We start from the raw sequence: 15,797 nt of genomic DNA on the forward strand, positions 1-15,797 counted from the left end.
CTCTTCCCCTTGTCCTCTCCCTCTCCTCCCCTCCCCTTGCCCTCTCCCCCTCCTCCCCTCTCCCCTCCTCCCCTTGTCCTCTCACCTCCTCTCCCTCTCCCCTCCTTGACCTCTCCCCTCACATCTCTCCATAGGGAGAACATGTTGGTAACTCTGCACTACAGTCCATATCCCCAGAGTCCAGTAAAGTAAGCAACTTAATGTGTTGAAAAGGGAATTGGTCCAACATAGCCTGCACTGCACTGTTGTTTTCTGGGAATGAAACGTGAGGCGTTACATGTGAATGACTCAATCAGTTTATATAACATTGAGGAGTGACAGGCTTACATTCAGTTAGGGACCTCAACTGTGTCATCCACAGTTAGTGTTTAATAAAACAAACATGGAAACAAATCATCAAATCACAGTATAAAACCCAACCACACAAAAAGTATAAAACACCTCACATAAAAATCGGTATGAAGTCAAAATAATTATAATAATTGGCACTTTTAATTAAGAACCTAAACTATTTTTACTCCTATCAATAAGACTGAAGTCCAGAACAAGTCAACAGTGACCCTCCCGTTTCACCTTTAGGCATTTCAACACTGCCTCCTAGTGGTGACACTATGGACTGTATCCCAAATATTCCCTACAGTACTATTTACCAGAGCTCAATGGGCCCTTGTCAAATGTAGTGCACTATATAGGGAATATGGTGCTATTTGAGAAGCAGATGTCTGTGGTTAAGTCTATGGTCCTCAGGAGAACTGAAGAACCTTCTGCAGTCCATATTGGGTTCTGGTCATTAGGATAACTGAAGAACCTTCTGCAGTCCATATTGGGTTCTGGTCATCAGGATAACGGAAGAACCTTCAGCAGTCCATATGGGGTTCTGGTCATCAGGATAACTGAAGAACCTTCTGCAGTCCATATTGGGTTCTGGTCATCAGGATAACGGAAGAACCTTCAGCAGTCCACATTGGGTTCTGGTCATCAGGATAACGGAAGAACCTTCAGCAGTCCCTATTGGGTTCTGGTCTAAAGCAGTGCACTATATAAGGAATAAGGTGCCATTTGAGACACAACCATGACCTCTCATCATGACAACTGCAGGACCTTCTGCAGCAGTAGGTTTGTCTCCCAAATGGCACTCTATTCCTAAATAGCTCCCTATTACCCATGTAGTGCACTCCTTTTAACCAGGGCCCATAGAGACACAGCCTCATCAGGAGAACATTAGGCCCTTCTGCATAAGTCTCCGTCTGAGTGGTAGCTGTGTCCTCTTGTCCGGTTTACTATCAGGAATCATCCCTGCGCTCCTCTCAGCGGTCAGCCTAATGTCCGGCCGTATTTCTCGGATCATCTCCAGCCCTGCCTGGGTAACGTTGCGGCAGAAGTCCACCGTGACCTGGTGGAGGCCGGCCCCATGGAGCACCAGGGCCTGCAGGGTCAGGTCTGTGACCCGGACACAGTTCTCCAGATGGAGGGAGCGGAGGCGACTGCAGCTCTGCAGAACACAGATCACTTCCTGGTCTGAGATATGCCCGCAGCCAGACAGGGTCAGGGACAGCAGGTTAGGACACCTGGAGAAAGGAAGAATCATGTATATTTGACATTGTAGTAATTTAGCAGACGTTCTTAAAGAGAGACTTAGTTAGTGAATTCATCTTAAGATAGCTAGGTGAAACAACCACATTATCACAGTACGTAGTAATGTTTTCCTCAATAAAGAAGGTATCAGAAAAGTTAGTGCCAGTAGGTAAAATGTGTGGTAAATGAAGCATAGATAACATGATCTACAGTAACAGTCAAAGACCTGGAGGGAGGAAGAGACCAGGTTAAGGCTGGTACTAAACTAACCAGACCTGGAGGGAGGAAGGACAAGAGACCAGTTTAAGGCTGGTACTAAACTAACCAGACCTGGAGGGAGGAAGAGACCAGGTTAAGGCTGGTACTAAACTAACCAGACCTGGAGGGAGGAAGGACAAGAGACCAGGTTAAGGCTGGTACTAAACTAACCAGACCTGGAGGGAGGAAGGACAAGAGACCAGTTTAAGGCTGGTACTAAACTAACCAGACCTGGAGGGAGGAAGGACAAGAGACCAGGTTAAGGCTGGTACTAAACTAACCAGACCTGGAGGGAGGAAGGACAAGAGACCAGGTTAAGGCTGGTACTAAACTAACCAGACCTGGAGGGAGGAAGGACAAGAGACCAGTTTAAGGCTGGTACTAAACTAACCAGACCTGGAGGGAAGAAGGACAAGAGACCAGTCTTAAGGCTGGTACTAAACTAACCAGACCTGGAGGGAGGGAGAGACCAGGTTAAGGCTGGTACTAAACTAACCAGACCTGGAGGGAGGACAAGAGACCAGGTTAAGGCTGGTACTAAACTAACCAGACCTGGAGGGAGGAAGAGACCAGGTTAAGGCTGGTACTAAACTAACCAGACCTGGAGGGAGGACAAGAGACCAGGTTAAGGCTGGTACTAAACTAACCAGACCTGGAGGGAGGACAAGAGACCAGGTTAAGGCTGATACTAAACTACACACAAGGGTGTGTCAATAGACTCTTAAGGCTGTTAAGCGATGCTGGGTCCTTGAAAAGCACTATATAAATGCATTGTATTAATATTACACTGAACAACCTATACATACAGAGTGCCTTCAGAAAGTATTCAGACCCCTTGACTTTGACATTTTGTTACGTTACAGCCTTATCCTAAAAGGGATTAAATCAATGTTTTTCCTCATCAATCTAAACCCCCCATAATGACATCACAATACTCCATAATGACATCACACCATCACAATACTCCATAATGACATCACAATCGCCCATAATAACATCACAATACCTTGTAAATGAGAACTTGTTCTCAACTTGCCTACCTGGTTAAATAAAGGTGATATAAAAAAATAAAAAAATAATGACAAAGTGAATTTTTTTTTACAAAATGTACTAAAAATATAAAACAGAAATACGTTATTCACTCTGACAGAGCTCCAGAGTTCCTCTGTGGAGAAGGGAGAACCTTCCAGAAGGACATACATCTCTGCAGCACTCCACCAAATCAGGTAGAGTGGCCAGACGGAAGCTACTCCTCACTAAAAGGACACGACAGACCGCTTGGAGTTTGCCAAAAGGCACCTAAATATTCTCTGATCTCATGAAACCAAGAATAAACTCATTGGCCTGAATGCCAAGTGTCACATCTAGAGGAAACCTGGCACCATCCCTACAGTGAAGCATGGTGGTGGCAGCATCATGCTGTGGAGATGTTTTTCAGCGGCCGGGACTGGGAGACTAGTCAGGATCAAGAGAAAGCTGAACGGAGCAAGGTACAGTGATGAAATCCTGCTTCAGAACGCTCAGACTGGGGTGAAGGTTCACCTTCCGACAGGACAACGACCCTAAGCACACAGCCAAAACAAGCAGGAGTGGCTTCGGGACAACTCTCTGAATGTCTGTGAGTGCCAAGCCAGAGCCTGGACTTGAACCCGATAGAACATCTCCTGGAGACCTGAAAATAGCTGTGCAGCAATGCTCCCCATCCATCCTGACAGAGCTTGAGAGGATCTGCAGAGGAGAATGGGAGAAACTCCCCAAATACAGGTGTGCCAAGCTTGTAGTGTCATACCAAAGAAAACTCTAGGCTGTCATCGCTGCCAAAAGCGCTTTAACAAAGTACTGAGTAAAGGGTCTGAATACTTATGGAAATGTGATATTTCAGTTAATTTATTCTCAACACCTGTTTTTGCTTTGTCATTATAGGGTATTGTGTATAGATTGATGAGGGGAAAAACTATTTCCCTCTCCACCTCCTCATTCCCTCATCCTCCCTCCCCTCTCCCCCCTCCCCTCCCTCTCCCCCTTCTCGCCCTCCTCATTCCCTCTCCCCCTCCTCCTCTCCCCCTTCTCGCCCTCCTCATTTCCCTCTCCCCCTCCTCCCCTCCCCTCTCCCCCTCTCCCCCGTTACATGTGAATGACTCAATCAGTTTATATAACATTGAGGAGTGACAGGCTTACATTCAGTTAGGGACCTCAACTGTGTCATCCACAGTTAGTGTTTAATAAAACAAACATTAAAACAAATCATCAAATCTCAGTATAAAACCCAACCACACAAAAAGTATAAAGCACCTCAAATAAAAATCGGTATGAAGTCAAAACAATTATAATAATTGGCACTTTTAATTAAGAACCTAAACTATTTTTGCTCCTATCAATAAGACTGAAGTCCAAAACAAGTCAACAGTGACCCTCCCGTTTCACCTTTAGGCATTTCAACACTGCCTCCTAGTGGTGACACTATGGACTGTATCCCAAATATTCCCTACAGTACTATTTACCAGAGCTCAATGGGCCCTTGTCAAATGTAGTGCACTATATAGGGAATATGGTGCTATTTGAGAAGCAGATGTATGTGGTTAAGTCTATGGTCTTCAGGATAACTGAAGAACCTTCTGCAGTCCATATTGGGTTCTGGTCATTAGGATAACTGAAGAACCTTCTGCAGTCCACATTGGGTTCTGGTCATTAGGATAACTGAAGAACCTTCTGCAGTCCACATTGGGTTCTGGTCATTAGGATAACTGAAGAACCTTCTGCAGTCCATATTGGGTTCTGGTCATCAGGAAAACTGAAGAACCGTCAGCAGTCCCTATGGTGGGCTGTTATTAACAAGTGTTCTAGGGTGGGCTGTTATTAACGGGTGTTATAGGGTGGGCTGTTATTAACAAGTGTTCTAGGGTGGGCTGTTATTAACAAGTGTTCTAGGGTGGGCTGTTATTAACAAGTGTTCTAGGGTGGGCTGTTATTAACAAGTGTTCTAGGGTGGGCTATTAATAACGGGTGTTCTAGGGTGGGCTGTTATTAACAAGTGTTCTACAGTGGGCTGTTATTAACGGGTGTTCTAGGGTGGGCTGTTAATAACGGGTGTTCTACAGTGGGCTGTTATTAACAAGTGTTCTACAGTGGGCTGTTATTAACGGGTGTTCTAGGGTGGGCTGTTAATAACGGGTGTTCTACAGTGGGCTGTTAATAACAAGTGTTCTAGGGTGGGCTGTTATTAACGGGTGTTCTAGGGTGGGCTGTTATTAACGGGTGTTCTAGGGTGGGCTGTTAATAACAAGTGTTCTACAGTGGGCTGTTATTAACGGGTGTTCTAGGGTGGGCTGTTATTAACGGGTGTTCTACAGTGGGCTATTAATAACGGGTGTTCTAGGGTGGGCTGTTATTAACGGGTGTTCTAGGGTGGGCTGTTATTAACGGGTGTTCTACAGTGGGCTGTTATTAACAAGTGTTCTACAGTGGGCTGTTATTAACGGGTGTTCTAGGGTGGGCTGTTAACGGGTGTTCTACAGTGGGCTGTTAATAACAAGTGTTCTAGGGTGGGCTGTTATTAACGGGTGTTCTAGGGTGGGCTGTTAATAACGGGTGTTCTACAGTGGGCTGTTAATAACGGGTGTTCTAGGGTGGGCTGTTATTAACGGGTGTTCTAGGGTGGGCTGTTAATAACGGGTGTTCTACAGTGGGCTGTTAATAACAAGTGTTCTAGGGTGGGCTGTTATTAACGGGTGTTCTAGGGTGGGCTGTTATTAACGGGTGTTCTAGGGTGGGCTGTTATTAACGGGTGTTCTAGGGTGGGCTGTTAATAACGGGTGTTCTACAGTGGGCTGTTAATAACGGGTGTTCTAGGGTGGGATGTTATTAACGGGTGTTATAGGGTGGGCTGTTATTAACGGGTGTTATAGGGTGGGCTGTTATTAACGGGTGTTCTAGGATGGGCTGTTATTAACAAGTGTTCTAGGGTGGGCTGTTATTAACAAGTGTTCTAGGGTGGGCTGTTATTAACAAGTGTTCTAGGGTGGGCTGTTATTAACAAGTGTTCTAGGGTGGGCTGTTATTAACAAGTGTTCTAGGGTGGGCTGTTATTAACGGGTGTTCTAGGGTGGGCTGTTATTAACGGGTGTTCTAGGGTGGGCTGTTATTAACGGGTGTTCTAGGGTGGGCTGTTAATAACGGGTGTTCTACAGTGGGCTGTTAATAACGGGTGTTCTAGGGTGGGATGTTATTAACGGGTGTTATAGGGTGGGCTGTTATTAACGGGTGTTATAGGGTGGGCTGTTATTAACAAGTGTTCTAGGGTGGGCTGTTATTAACAAGTGTTCTAGGGTGGGCTGTTATTAACAAGTGTTCTAGGGTGGGCTGTTATTAACAAGTGTTCTAGGGTGGGCTGTTATTAACAAGTGTTCTAGGGTGGGCTGTTAATAACGGGTGTTCGACAGTGGGCTGTTAATAACGGGTGTTCTACAGTGGGCTGTTATTAACAAGTGTTCTAGGGTGGGCTGTTATTAACAAGTGTTCTAGGGTGGGCTGTTAATAACGGGTGTTCGACAGTGGGCTGTTAATAACGGGTGTTCGACAGTGGGCTGTTAATAACGGGTGTTCTAGGGTGGGCTGTTATTAACGGGTGTTCTAGGGTGGGCTGTTATTAACGGGTGTTCTACAGTGGGCTGTTAATAACGGGTGTTCTACAGTGGGCTGTTATTAACGGGAGTTTTACAGTGGGCTGTTATTAACAAGTGTTCTACAGTGGGCTGTTAATTACAAGTGTTCTAGGGTGGGCTGTTAATAACGGGTGTTCTAGGGTGGGCTGTTAATAACGGGTGTTCTAGGGTGGGCTGTTAATAACGGGTGTTCTAGGGTGGGCTGTTATTAACGGGTGTTCTAGGGTGGGCTGTTATTAACGGGTGTTCTAGGGTGGGCTGTTAATAACAGGTGTTCTACAGTGGGCTGTTAATAACGAGTGTTCTAGGGTGGGCTGTTATTAACGGGTGTTCGACAGTGGGCTGTTATTAACGGGTGTTCTAGGGTGGGCTGTTATTAACAGGTGTTCTACAGTGGGCTGTTATTAACAGGTGTTCTAGGGTGGGCTGTTAACAGGTGTTCTAGGGTGGGCTGTTATTAACGGGTGTTCGACAGTGGGCTGTTATTAACGGGTGTTCTAGGGTGGGCTGTTATTAACAGGTGTTCTACAGTGGGCTGTTATTAACAGGTGTTCTAGGGTGGGCTGTTAACAGGTGTTCTAGGGTGGGCTGTTAACAGGTGTTCTAGGGTGGGCTGTTAACAGGTGTTCTAGGGTGGGCTGTTATTAATGGGTGTTCTACAGTGGGATGTAATTAACAGGTGTTCTACAGTGGGCTGTTAATAACGGGTGTTCTACAGTGGGCTGTTAATAACGGGTGTTCTACAGTGGGCTGTTAATAACGGGTGTTCTACAGTGGGCTGTTAATAACGGGTGTTCTACAGTGGGCTGTTAATAATGGGTGTTCTGTGGTGTTATAGTGCGCTCCAACATTATTGGGACAGATTCTGTTGTGTCCAATAGAAGTTAATGGTAAATAACATATTGTGTCATGACTTTTTTACTTTTATTGTAAATAAGACTAGAATGTTTCTGAACACTTCCACATTAATCTGGGTGCTACTATGGTTATGGATAATCCTGAATGAATCATGATAAAGTTGCTTGTTGTGATGATATAAAATGCTAACCTCCCCTGTTATTGTAATGGTGAGATGTTAGCATGTCTTGTTGTGAAGATATAAAATGCTAACCTCCCCTGTTATTGTAATGGTGAGATGTTAGCATGTCTTGTTGGGTATGATATAAAATGCTAACCTCCCCTGTTATTGGTAATGGTGAGAGGTTAGCATGTCTTAGGGGTTAGAATATTTGTGAGTCTAACTTTCTCATGCATCATTATTGACGATTCATTCAGGATTATCCATAATCACAGTAACTTCCACATGAATGTATTAGTGTTCTATTCTACATTGTATTCTATATACAAAAGGTGCTTTAGTTTCTAAACAGTTCACCCAATATGGATGACAGTCTGCACTTTAACCTCATATTCATTGTGTCTTTTCAAATCCAAAGTGATGGAGTACAGAGCCTAAACAAATTGTCACTGTCCCAATACTTCTGTTTTTTCTGTTATATTGTGTTTTTACGTGACGTTCTTCTCTAGGGGGTTGAAGAGGATTTATCTTACAGGCAACACTCCCCTCGGTCATCTCACAGCTGTGACCTCAACACAGAAACAATACCACTTAAAACAATGAGCCCACAGACAGACTCTCAGTAACTGTAGCAGCTCACCTGGGATGTCAGGAAGCTAGAGAGCAGCTGTTGCTCCTCCAACATACCTACAACCTGTTCCTGCTAGTCTAGTCTGGAGACAGGCTGACAAGTGTCCTGGGGGGAGCCCCTGTGTTTCTCTCAGAGTGTGTGTGTGAAAGAGACAGACAGTAACTGATGGCAGCAGCAGTAGTGTCCTGGGGGGAGCCCCTGTGTTTCTCTCAGAGTGTGTGTGTGAAAGAGACAGACAGTAACTGATGGCAGCAGCAGTAGTGTCCTGGGGGGAGCCCCTGTGTTTCTCTCAGAGTGTGTGTGTGAAAGAGAGACAGTAACTGATGGCAGCAGCAGTAGTGTCCTGGGGGGAGCCCCTGTGTTTCTCTCAGAGTGTGTGTGTGAAAGAGACAGAAGTAACTGATGGCAGCAGCAGTAACTGAAAGAGAGACAGTAACTGATGGCAGCAGCAGTAGTGTCCTGGGGGAGCCCCTGTGTTTCTCTGTGAAAGAGACAGACAGTAACTGATGGCAGCAGCAGTAGTGTCCTGGGGGGAGCCCCTGTGTTTCTCTCAGAGTGTGTGTGTGAAAGAGAGACAGTAACTGATGGCAGCAGCAGTAGTGTCCTGGGGGGAGCCCCTGTGTTTCTCTCAGAGTGTGTGTGTGAAAGAGACAGACAGTAACTGATGGCAGCAGCAGTAGTGTCCTGGGGGGAGCCCCTGTGTTTCTCTCAGAGTGTGTGTGAAAGAGACAGACAGTAACTGATGGCAGCAGCAGTAGTGTCCTGGGGGGAGCCCCTGTGTTTCTCTCAGAGTGTGTGTGTGAAAGAGACAGACAGTAACTGATGGCAGCAGCAGTAGTGTCCTGGGGGGAGCCCCTGTGTTTCTCTCAGAGTGTGTGTGTGAAAGAGACAGACAGTAACTGATGGCAGCAGCAGTAGTGTCCTGGGGGGAGCCCCTGTGTTTCTCTCAGAGTGTGTGTGTGAAAGAGACAGACAGTAACTGATGGCAGCAGCAGTAGGATGTACATAATGTTTCTTCCACCGTCTCTTATGACCAAAAAGAGCTTCTGGACATCAGGACAGGGATTTACTCGCCTTGTGCTGGACGAAGATTTTTAACGAAGGATTTACTTGAGACACCGACAAATCCCTGTGATTCGCATGAAGAAGAGACAGAGATATCGGGGTCGTAGGTCGGGGTGCCTTGTAAGGATCCGACTGCAAGTGGGTAATCTGCCTCTACCATCAGTCTTATTAGCCAACGTACAATCATTGGATAACAAAATGGAGGAGCACGAATATCCTATCAACAGGACATTACAAACTGTAATATCTTATGTTTCACCGAGTCGTGGCTGAACGATGACATGGATAGCTGGCTGGGTTTACGCTGCATCGGAAAGAAAAGCTGCCTCCGGTAAGACAAGGGGTGGCGGTCTATGTATATTTGGAAACAGCTGGTGCACGAAATCTAATATTAACGAAGTAATGTGTACGGCCCAATACATCACTGGGGCCAAGCTTCCTGCCATCCAGGACCTCTCTACCAGGCAGTGTCAGAGGAAGGCCCTACAGAGGGTAGTGCGTACGGTCCAGTACATCACTGGGGCCAAGCTTCCTGCCATCCAGGACCTCTCTACCAGGCAGTGTCAGAGGAAGGCCCTAAAATTTGTCAAAGACTCCAGCCACCCTAGTAATAGACTGTTCTCTCTGTTACCACACGGCCAGCGGTACCAAGCACCAAGTCTAGGTACAAAAGGCTTCTTAACAGCTTCTACCCCCAAGCCACAAGACTCCTGAACATCTAATAAAATGGCTACCCGGGCTATTTGCATCGGAAATGGACAGCTCATGGTGCTGAAAGTCAGAAAATTCCATAATTTCAACTGTTTTCATTTTAATTCGACTTTACTATCAACAAGAGGTCTTTCTATAGTCAAGTGGAAGACAATTCTAACATTCTTCAAAAAGGAACAGGTTTCAATTGAAAATTTTACAAGATACATTTATCTGCAACAGAGCATGCTAAACTTAATTTTCTTCTTTTAGTTCAAACAAAAGAGGCACTGTCATCCTTATAAAAAAAACGCCCCAGTCATATCTGACCCACGCCCCAGTCATATCTGACCCACGCCCCAGTCATATCTGACCCACGCCCCAGTCATATCTGACCCACGCCCCAGTCATATCTGACCACGCCCCAGTCATATCTGACCCACGCCCCAGTCATATCTGACCACGCCCCAGTCATATCTGACCACGCCCCAGTCATATCTGACCCACGCCCCAGTCATATCTGACCCACGCCCCAGTCATATCTGACCACGCCCCAGTCATATCTGACCACGCCCCAGTCATATCTGACCCACGCCCCAGTCATATCTGACCCACGCCCCAGTCATATCTGACCACGCCCCAGTCATATCTGACCACGCCCCAGTCATATCTGACCACGTCCGAGTGTAGATAGATCTGGATCTCGGCACAACAACAACCCCCAAAATAAGATATTAGAGACTTAATGCATTCACCCTTAAAGTGGAACTGACAGCGTTTTAACTACTTTCCAGATAATATCAGTCCAAAATACCACATTTCCAGTATGCTACAAAACCAGCTTTGGCTAATATGCTACCGTATCTATTTGTGTAGCAAGTTAAAAACACAGAGCCTAATGTTAGCTTGCTAGCAGCTAGGAGGACGTCATGTCAGTGGGTGGCTGTCCTCTGATCGTTTTTCATTGGCTACAGCAAGAGATGTACGTGCCATTTGGTTAGCTAGCAATAAATGGCCGTCACTATGCTGAACGACTTATCCAGTTAGCATCTCTCGCTAGCGATGATCTCTCGCTCACTCTGGCTAGCGATCTACTCCGATTTCAGAGCACTCTTCAGAGATAGTAAATTCATCAGTTATTCTGCACTAACAAGCAAGACTCGGCGAAGAAGGAAAGAAATTCCACAAATTAGCTTAAGACACACCTGTTAATTGAAATGCAATCCAGGTGACTATCTCATGAAGCTGGTTGAGAGAATGCCAAGAGTGTGCAAAGCATTGTGTCCCACCACCCGCCAACCCCTCTTTTTATGCTTCTGCTACTCTCTGTTCATCATATATGCACAGTCACTTTAACAATATCTACATGTACATACTACCTCAATAAGCCTGACTAACAGGTGTCTGTATAGAGCCTTGCTACTCTTTTTTCAAATGTCTTTTTACTGTTACACACACACCTTTTTTGGGCACCATTGGTTAGAGCGTGTAATTAAGCATTTCACTGTAAGGTCACCTATTGGTTAGAGCCTGTAAGGAAGCATTTCACTGTAAGGTCACATATTGGTTAGAGCCTGTAATTAAGCATTTCACTGTAAGGTTTACACCTGTGGTATTTGGCGCACGTGACAAATAAACTTTGATTTGGAGGCTAATTTGGGGGCTATTTGAAGAATCTCAAATATAAAATATATTTTGATTTGTTTAACACTTTTTGGTTACTACATGATTCTGTGTTATTTCATAGTTTTAATGTCTTCACTATTATTCTACAATGTAGAAAATAAAAATAAAAGAAAAACCCTTGAATATGTAGGTGTTCTAAATCTTTTGACCGGTAGTGTATTAGTCAATTTGTCCTAATTAATCTTGTCCCCTAAAATGGGGGGACTACGTACCAAAAGTGCTGTAATTTCGAAACAATTGGGAATCGCCTGCTCGTCTTTCTGCAACTTGACTGCCAATGCATGGGCGTTGTCCCAACCAAGCACCCAAGCTAACGGGATAAAGTTGGCTAGCTTGCTGGCTAGCTACTTCCAGCACCCAAGCTAACTAACTTGCTGGCTAGCTACTTCCAGCACCCAAGCTAACGGGCTAAAGTTGGCTCGCTTGCTGGCTAGCTACTTCCAGCACCCAAGCTAACGGGCTAAAGTTGGCTCGCTTGCTGGCTAGCTACTTCCAGCACCCAAGCTAACGGGCTAAAGTTGGCTCGCTTGCTGGCTAGCTACTTCCAGCACCCAAGCTAACGGGCTAAAGTTGGCTAGCTTGCTGGCTAGCTACTTCCAGGCACAAATGAGAGAACAGCTAACCCTGACCAGTTTACCGGCCATAGCAGAGCTGGTTAGGCTGTTTGCATGTTATCTAGAGTGCTGGTGACTAACTGTGCTGCTGTCAATCATTACCCTAACAATAATGTACTGCTGCCAATAATTACCCTAACTAGTCAAACGTTTAGTATTTGGTCCCATATTCCTATAGCACGTAGTGATTACATCAAGCTTGTGACTCTAGAAACTTGGATGCATTTGCTGTTTGTTTTGGTTGTGTTTCAGATCATTTTGTGCCCAATAAAAATGAACACTAAATAATGTAGATTTACTTACTGTAAATAATAATGTTTCTAAACACTTTCACAATAATGTGGATGCTACCATGATTACCGATATTCCTGAATGAATCGGGGATAATGATGAGTGAGAAAGTTAAAGGCATAAATATCAGATCCTGAGGTTTTCGTCAAAGATCTCTGTTGATCTTTCCCTCGATCCTGACTAGTCTCTCAGTCCCTGCCGCTGAAGAAAAACATCCCCATAGCATGCTGTTGCCACCACCAGGCTTCACTGTACGGATGGTGCCAGGTTTCCTCCCGACGTGCCGGTTGGAATTCAGGCCAGAGTTCAATCTTGGTTTCATCAGACCAGACAATCTTGTTTCTCATGGTGTGAGAGTATTTAGGTGCCTTTTGGCAAATTCCAAGCAGGCTTTCATGTGCCTTTTACTGAGGAGTGGCTTCTGTCTGGCCACTCTGCCATAAAGGCCTGATTGGTGGAGTGCTGCAGAGATGGGAGAACCTTCAGGACAACCATCTCCACAGAGGAACTCTGGAGCTCTGTCAGAGGGACCATCGGGTTCTTGGTCACCTCTCTGACTAAGGCCCTTCTCCGATTACTCAGTTTGGGAGGGCAGCCAGCTCTAGGAAGAGTCTTGGTGGTTCCAAACCTCTTCCATTTAAGAATGATGGCGGCCACTGTGTTCTTGAGGACCTTCAATGCTGCAGACGTGTTTTGGTGCCCTTCCCAGATCTGTGCCTCCACACAATCCTGTCTCTGAGCTCTACGGACAAATCCTTCCAACTCATGGCTTGGTTTTTGCTCTGACATGTACTGTCAACTGTGGGACCTTATATAGACAGGTGTGTGCCTTTCCAAATCATGTCCAATCAATTGAATTTACAACTTTGTTGGACTCCAATCCAGTTGTAGAAACATCAAGGATGATCCATGGAAACAGGATGCACCTGAGCTCAATTTCCAGTCTCCTAGAAAAGGGTCTGAATACAGTATGTTTTTTTATTTTTATTTTTTAATAAATTCATAAACATTTCTAATAACCTGTTTTAGCTTTGTCATTATGAGGTTGTGTGAGTAGATCGATGAGGATATTTATTTAATCCATTTTAGAATAAGGCTGTTACGAAACAAAATGTGGAACAAGTCAAGGGGTCTGAATACTTTCCGAATGCCCTGTATATAAACAGAAACACAGGTTAACATGTATAAACAGAAACACAGGTTAACATGTATAAACAGAAACACAGGTTAACATGTATAACAGAAACACAGGTTAACAGAAACACAGGTTAACATGTATAAACAGAAACACAGGTTAACATGTATAAACAGAAACACAGGTTAACATGTATAAACAGAAACACAGGTTAACATGTATAAACAGAAACACAGGTTAACATGTATAAACAGAAACACAGGTTAACAGAAACACAGGTTAACAGAAACACAGGTTAACATGTATAAACAGAAACACAGGTTAACATGTATAAACAGAAACACAGGTTAACATGTATAAACAGAAACACAGGTTAACATGTATAAACAGAAACACAGGTTAACATGTATAAACAGAAACACAGGTTAACAGAAACACAGTTTAACATGTATAAACAGAAACACAGGTTAACAGAAACACAGGTTAACATGTATAAACAGAAACACAGGTTAACAGAAACACAGGTTAACATGTATAAACAGAAACACAGGTTAACAGAAACACAGGTTAACATGTATAAACAGAAACACAGGTTAACAAAAACACAGGTTAACATGTATAAACAGAAACACAGGTTAACAGAAACACAGGTTAACATGTATAAACAGAAACACAGGTTAACAGAAACACAGGTTAACATGTATAAACAGAAACACAGGTTAACAGAAACACAGGTTAACATGTATAAACAGAAACACAGGTTAACAGAAACACAGGTTAACATGTATAAACAGAAACACAGGTTAACAGAAACACAGGTTAACAGAAACACAGGTTAACAGAAACACAGGTTAACATGTATAAACAGAAACACAGGTTAACATGTATAAACAGAAACACAGGTTAACATGTATAAACAGAAACACAGGTTAACATGTATAAACAGAAACACAGGTTAACCTGTATAAACAGAAACACAGGTTAACATGTATAAACAGATATTTACTTACATGGTACAGACACGTTCTAGGAAGCTGCTGACCAGATTCTCATGTTTACTACAGAGATCCTTCTGGAACTGATTCTTCATCCAGTCCTCTATGTTACAGACCTTGACCCTGGAGCTGTGCCAGCTGACAGCCAGATAGCGTAGCGACGATCCTAACACATAGTTCTCTCTCCTCAGCTCAGAGGGGGAGTGGAACAAGAGCAGCGACCACAGTCTGGGGTCCAGGTAGACCTCTCTGAGCCGATGGCAGGTCAGGGAGAAAGACCTACAACTGTCTTTATCCAGGTAGGAGAGGAGGTGGAGGAGACACTCCTGGTTCAACTGGGTGATGGTGAGGTCCGTTGTGGGCTGGAAGAGCTTGGTGGTGCTGGCGTCCATGGTTGCACGGTGAGACAGACACAGAAAGACTGGCTGACCAGGCTCCGATGGACAGAGAGAGGCCTCGTCTGATCCTCGGGTCCCCAAAGCTTACCACTGACCAGCTGCCTCCAGGCTACAATGAGGCAACAGCAAATTGACTGTATTGTCATGCCTGGATATATGATGCCTTCTCAGCACAGGCTGAGAGTTTGGAGCAGGGTGGGGGGGCTCGAGGGTAACACAGTTGCTGCTGGACATATAAGGCTGTGGAATGGAGGTTATTTTGGGAGGTGGAGGCCAACTGTTTGGTGAAGCTGTCAGAGAGCGAAGTGTTAGAGCTAAGACACACACTCCCTCTGTGAGAGACAGACACACACACACACATACCCCTCTCTCCCATCTGTCAACCTGTTCCCCCCCCCCCAGGTTCTGGCTCTCTGGACAGGGACAGATGTTTACATCTAAGCGTAGAGGCCCAGAATCTCAAATACATACATCAGCCTGTACACACACTTTAAATATAAATATTATGTTCACTGGACCTGCTACCTTGTCCTGGACATGTTACCTTGTCCTGGACATGTTACCTTGTCCTGGACATGTTACCTTGTCCTGGACCTGCTACCTTGTCCTGGACATGTTACCTTGTCCTGGACATGTTACCTTGTCCTGGACATGTTACCTTGTCCTGGACATGTTACCTTGTCCTGGACATGTTACCTTGTCCTGGACATGTTACCTTGTCCTGGACCTGCTACCTTGTCCTGGACATGTTACCTTGTCCTGGACATGTTACCTTGTCCT

At 44.9% G+C, this 15,797-nt stretch overlaps 1 protein-coding gene across 1 annotated transcript; it reads right to left on the minus strand.

Moving 5' to 3' along the window:
• Positions 1-278: 278 nt before the first annotated feature.
• Positions 279-15,176, minus strand: fbxl22 (F-box and leucine-rich repeat protein 22). Its single transcript, XM_046352117.1, has 2 exons — positions 14,635-15,176; positions 279-1,568 (listed from the first exon to the last, which is right to left on the minus strand). The coding sequence occupies exons 1-2, from the start codon at positions 15,009-15,011 to the stop codon at positions 1,211-1,213; spliced, it is 735 nt and encodes a 244-aa protein (XP_046208073.1). The 5' UTR covers positions 15,012-15,176; the 3' UTR covers positions 279-1,210.
• Between the last annotated feature and the right edge of the window lie 621 nt (positions 15,177-15,797).

Source organism: Oncorhynchus gorbuscha, linkage group LG06, assembly GCF_021184085.1.
Source record: "Oncorhynchus gorbuscha isolate QuinsamMale2020 ecotype Even-year linkage group LG06, OgorEven_v1.0, whole genome shotgun sequence".
Classification (NCBI taxonomy): Eukaryota; Metazoa; Chordata; class Actinopteri; order Salmoniformes; family Salmonidae; genus Oncorhynchus; species Oncorhynchus gorbuscha.

Excerpts from the sequence above, each read along its gene's own strand:
- fbxl22 (XM_046352117.1), bottom strand. The coding sequence starts at position 15,011 with ATGGACGCCAGCACCACCAAGCTCTTCCAGCCCACAACGGACCTCACC. Across the intron at positions 1,569-14,634 it reads CTAGAACGTGTCTGTACCAT|GTGTCCTAACCTGCTGTCCC; the intron begins GTAAGTAAATAT and ends TCCTTTCTCCAG.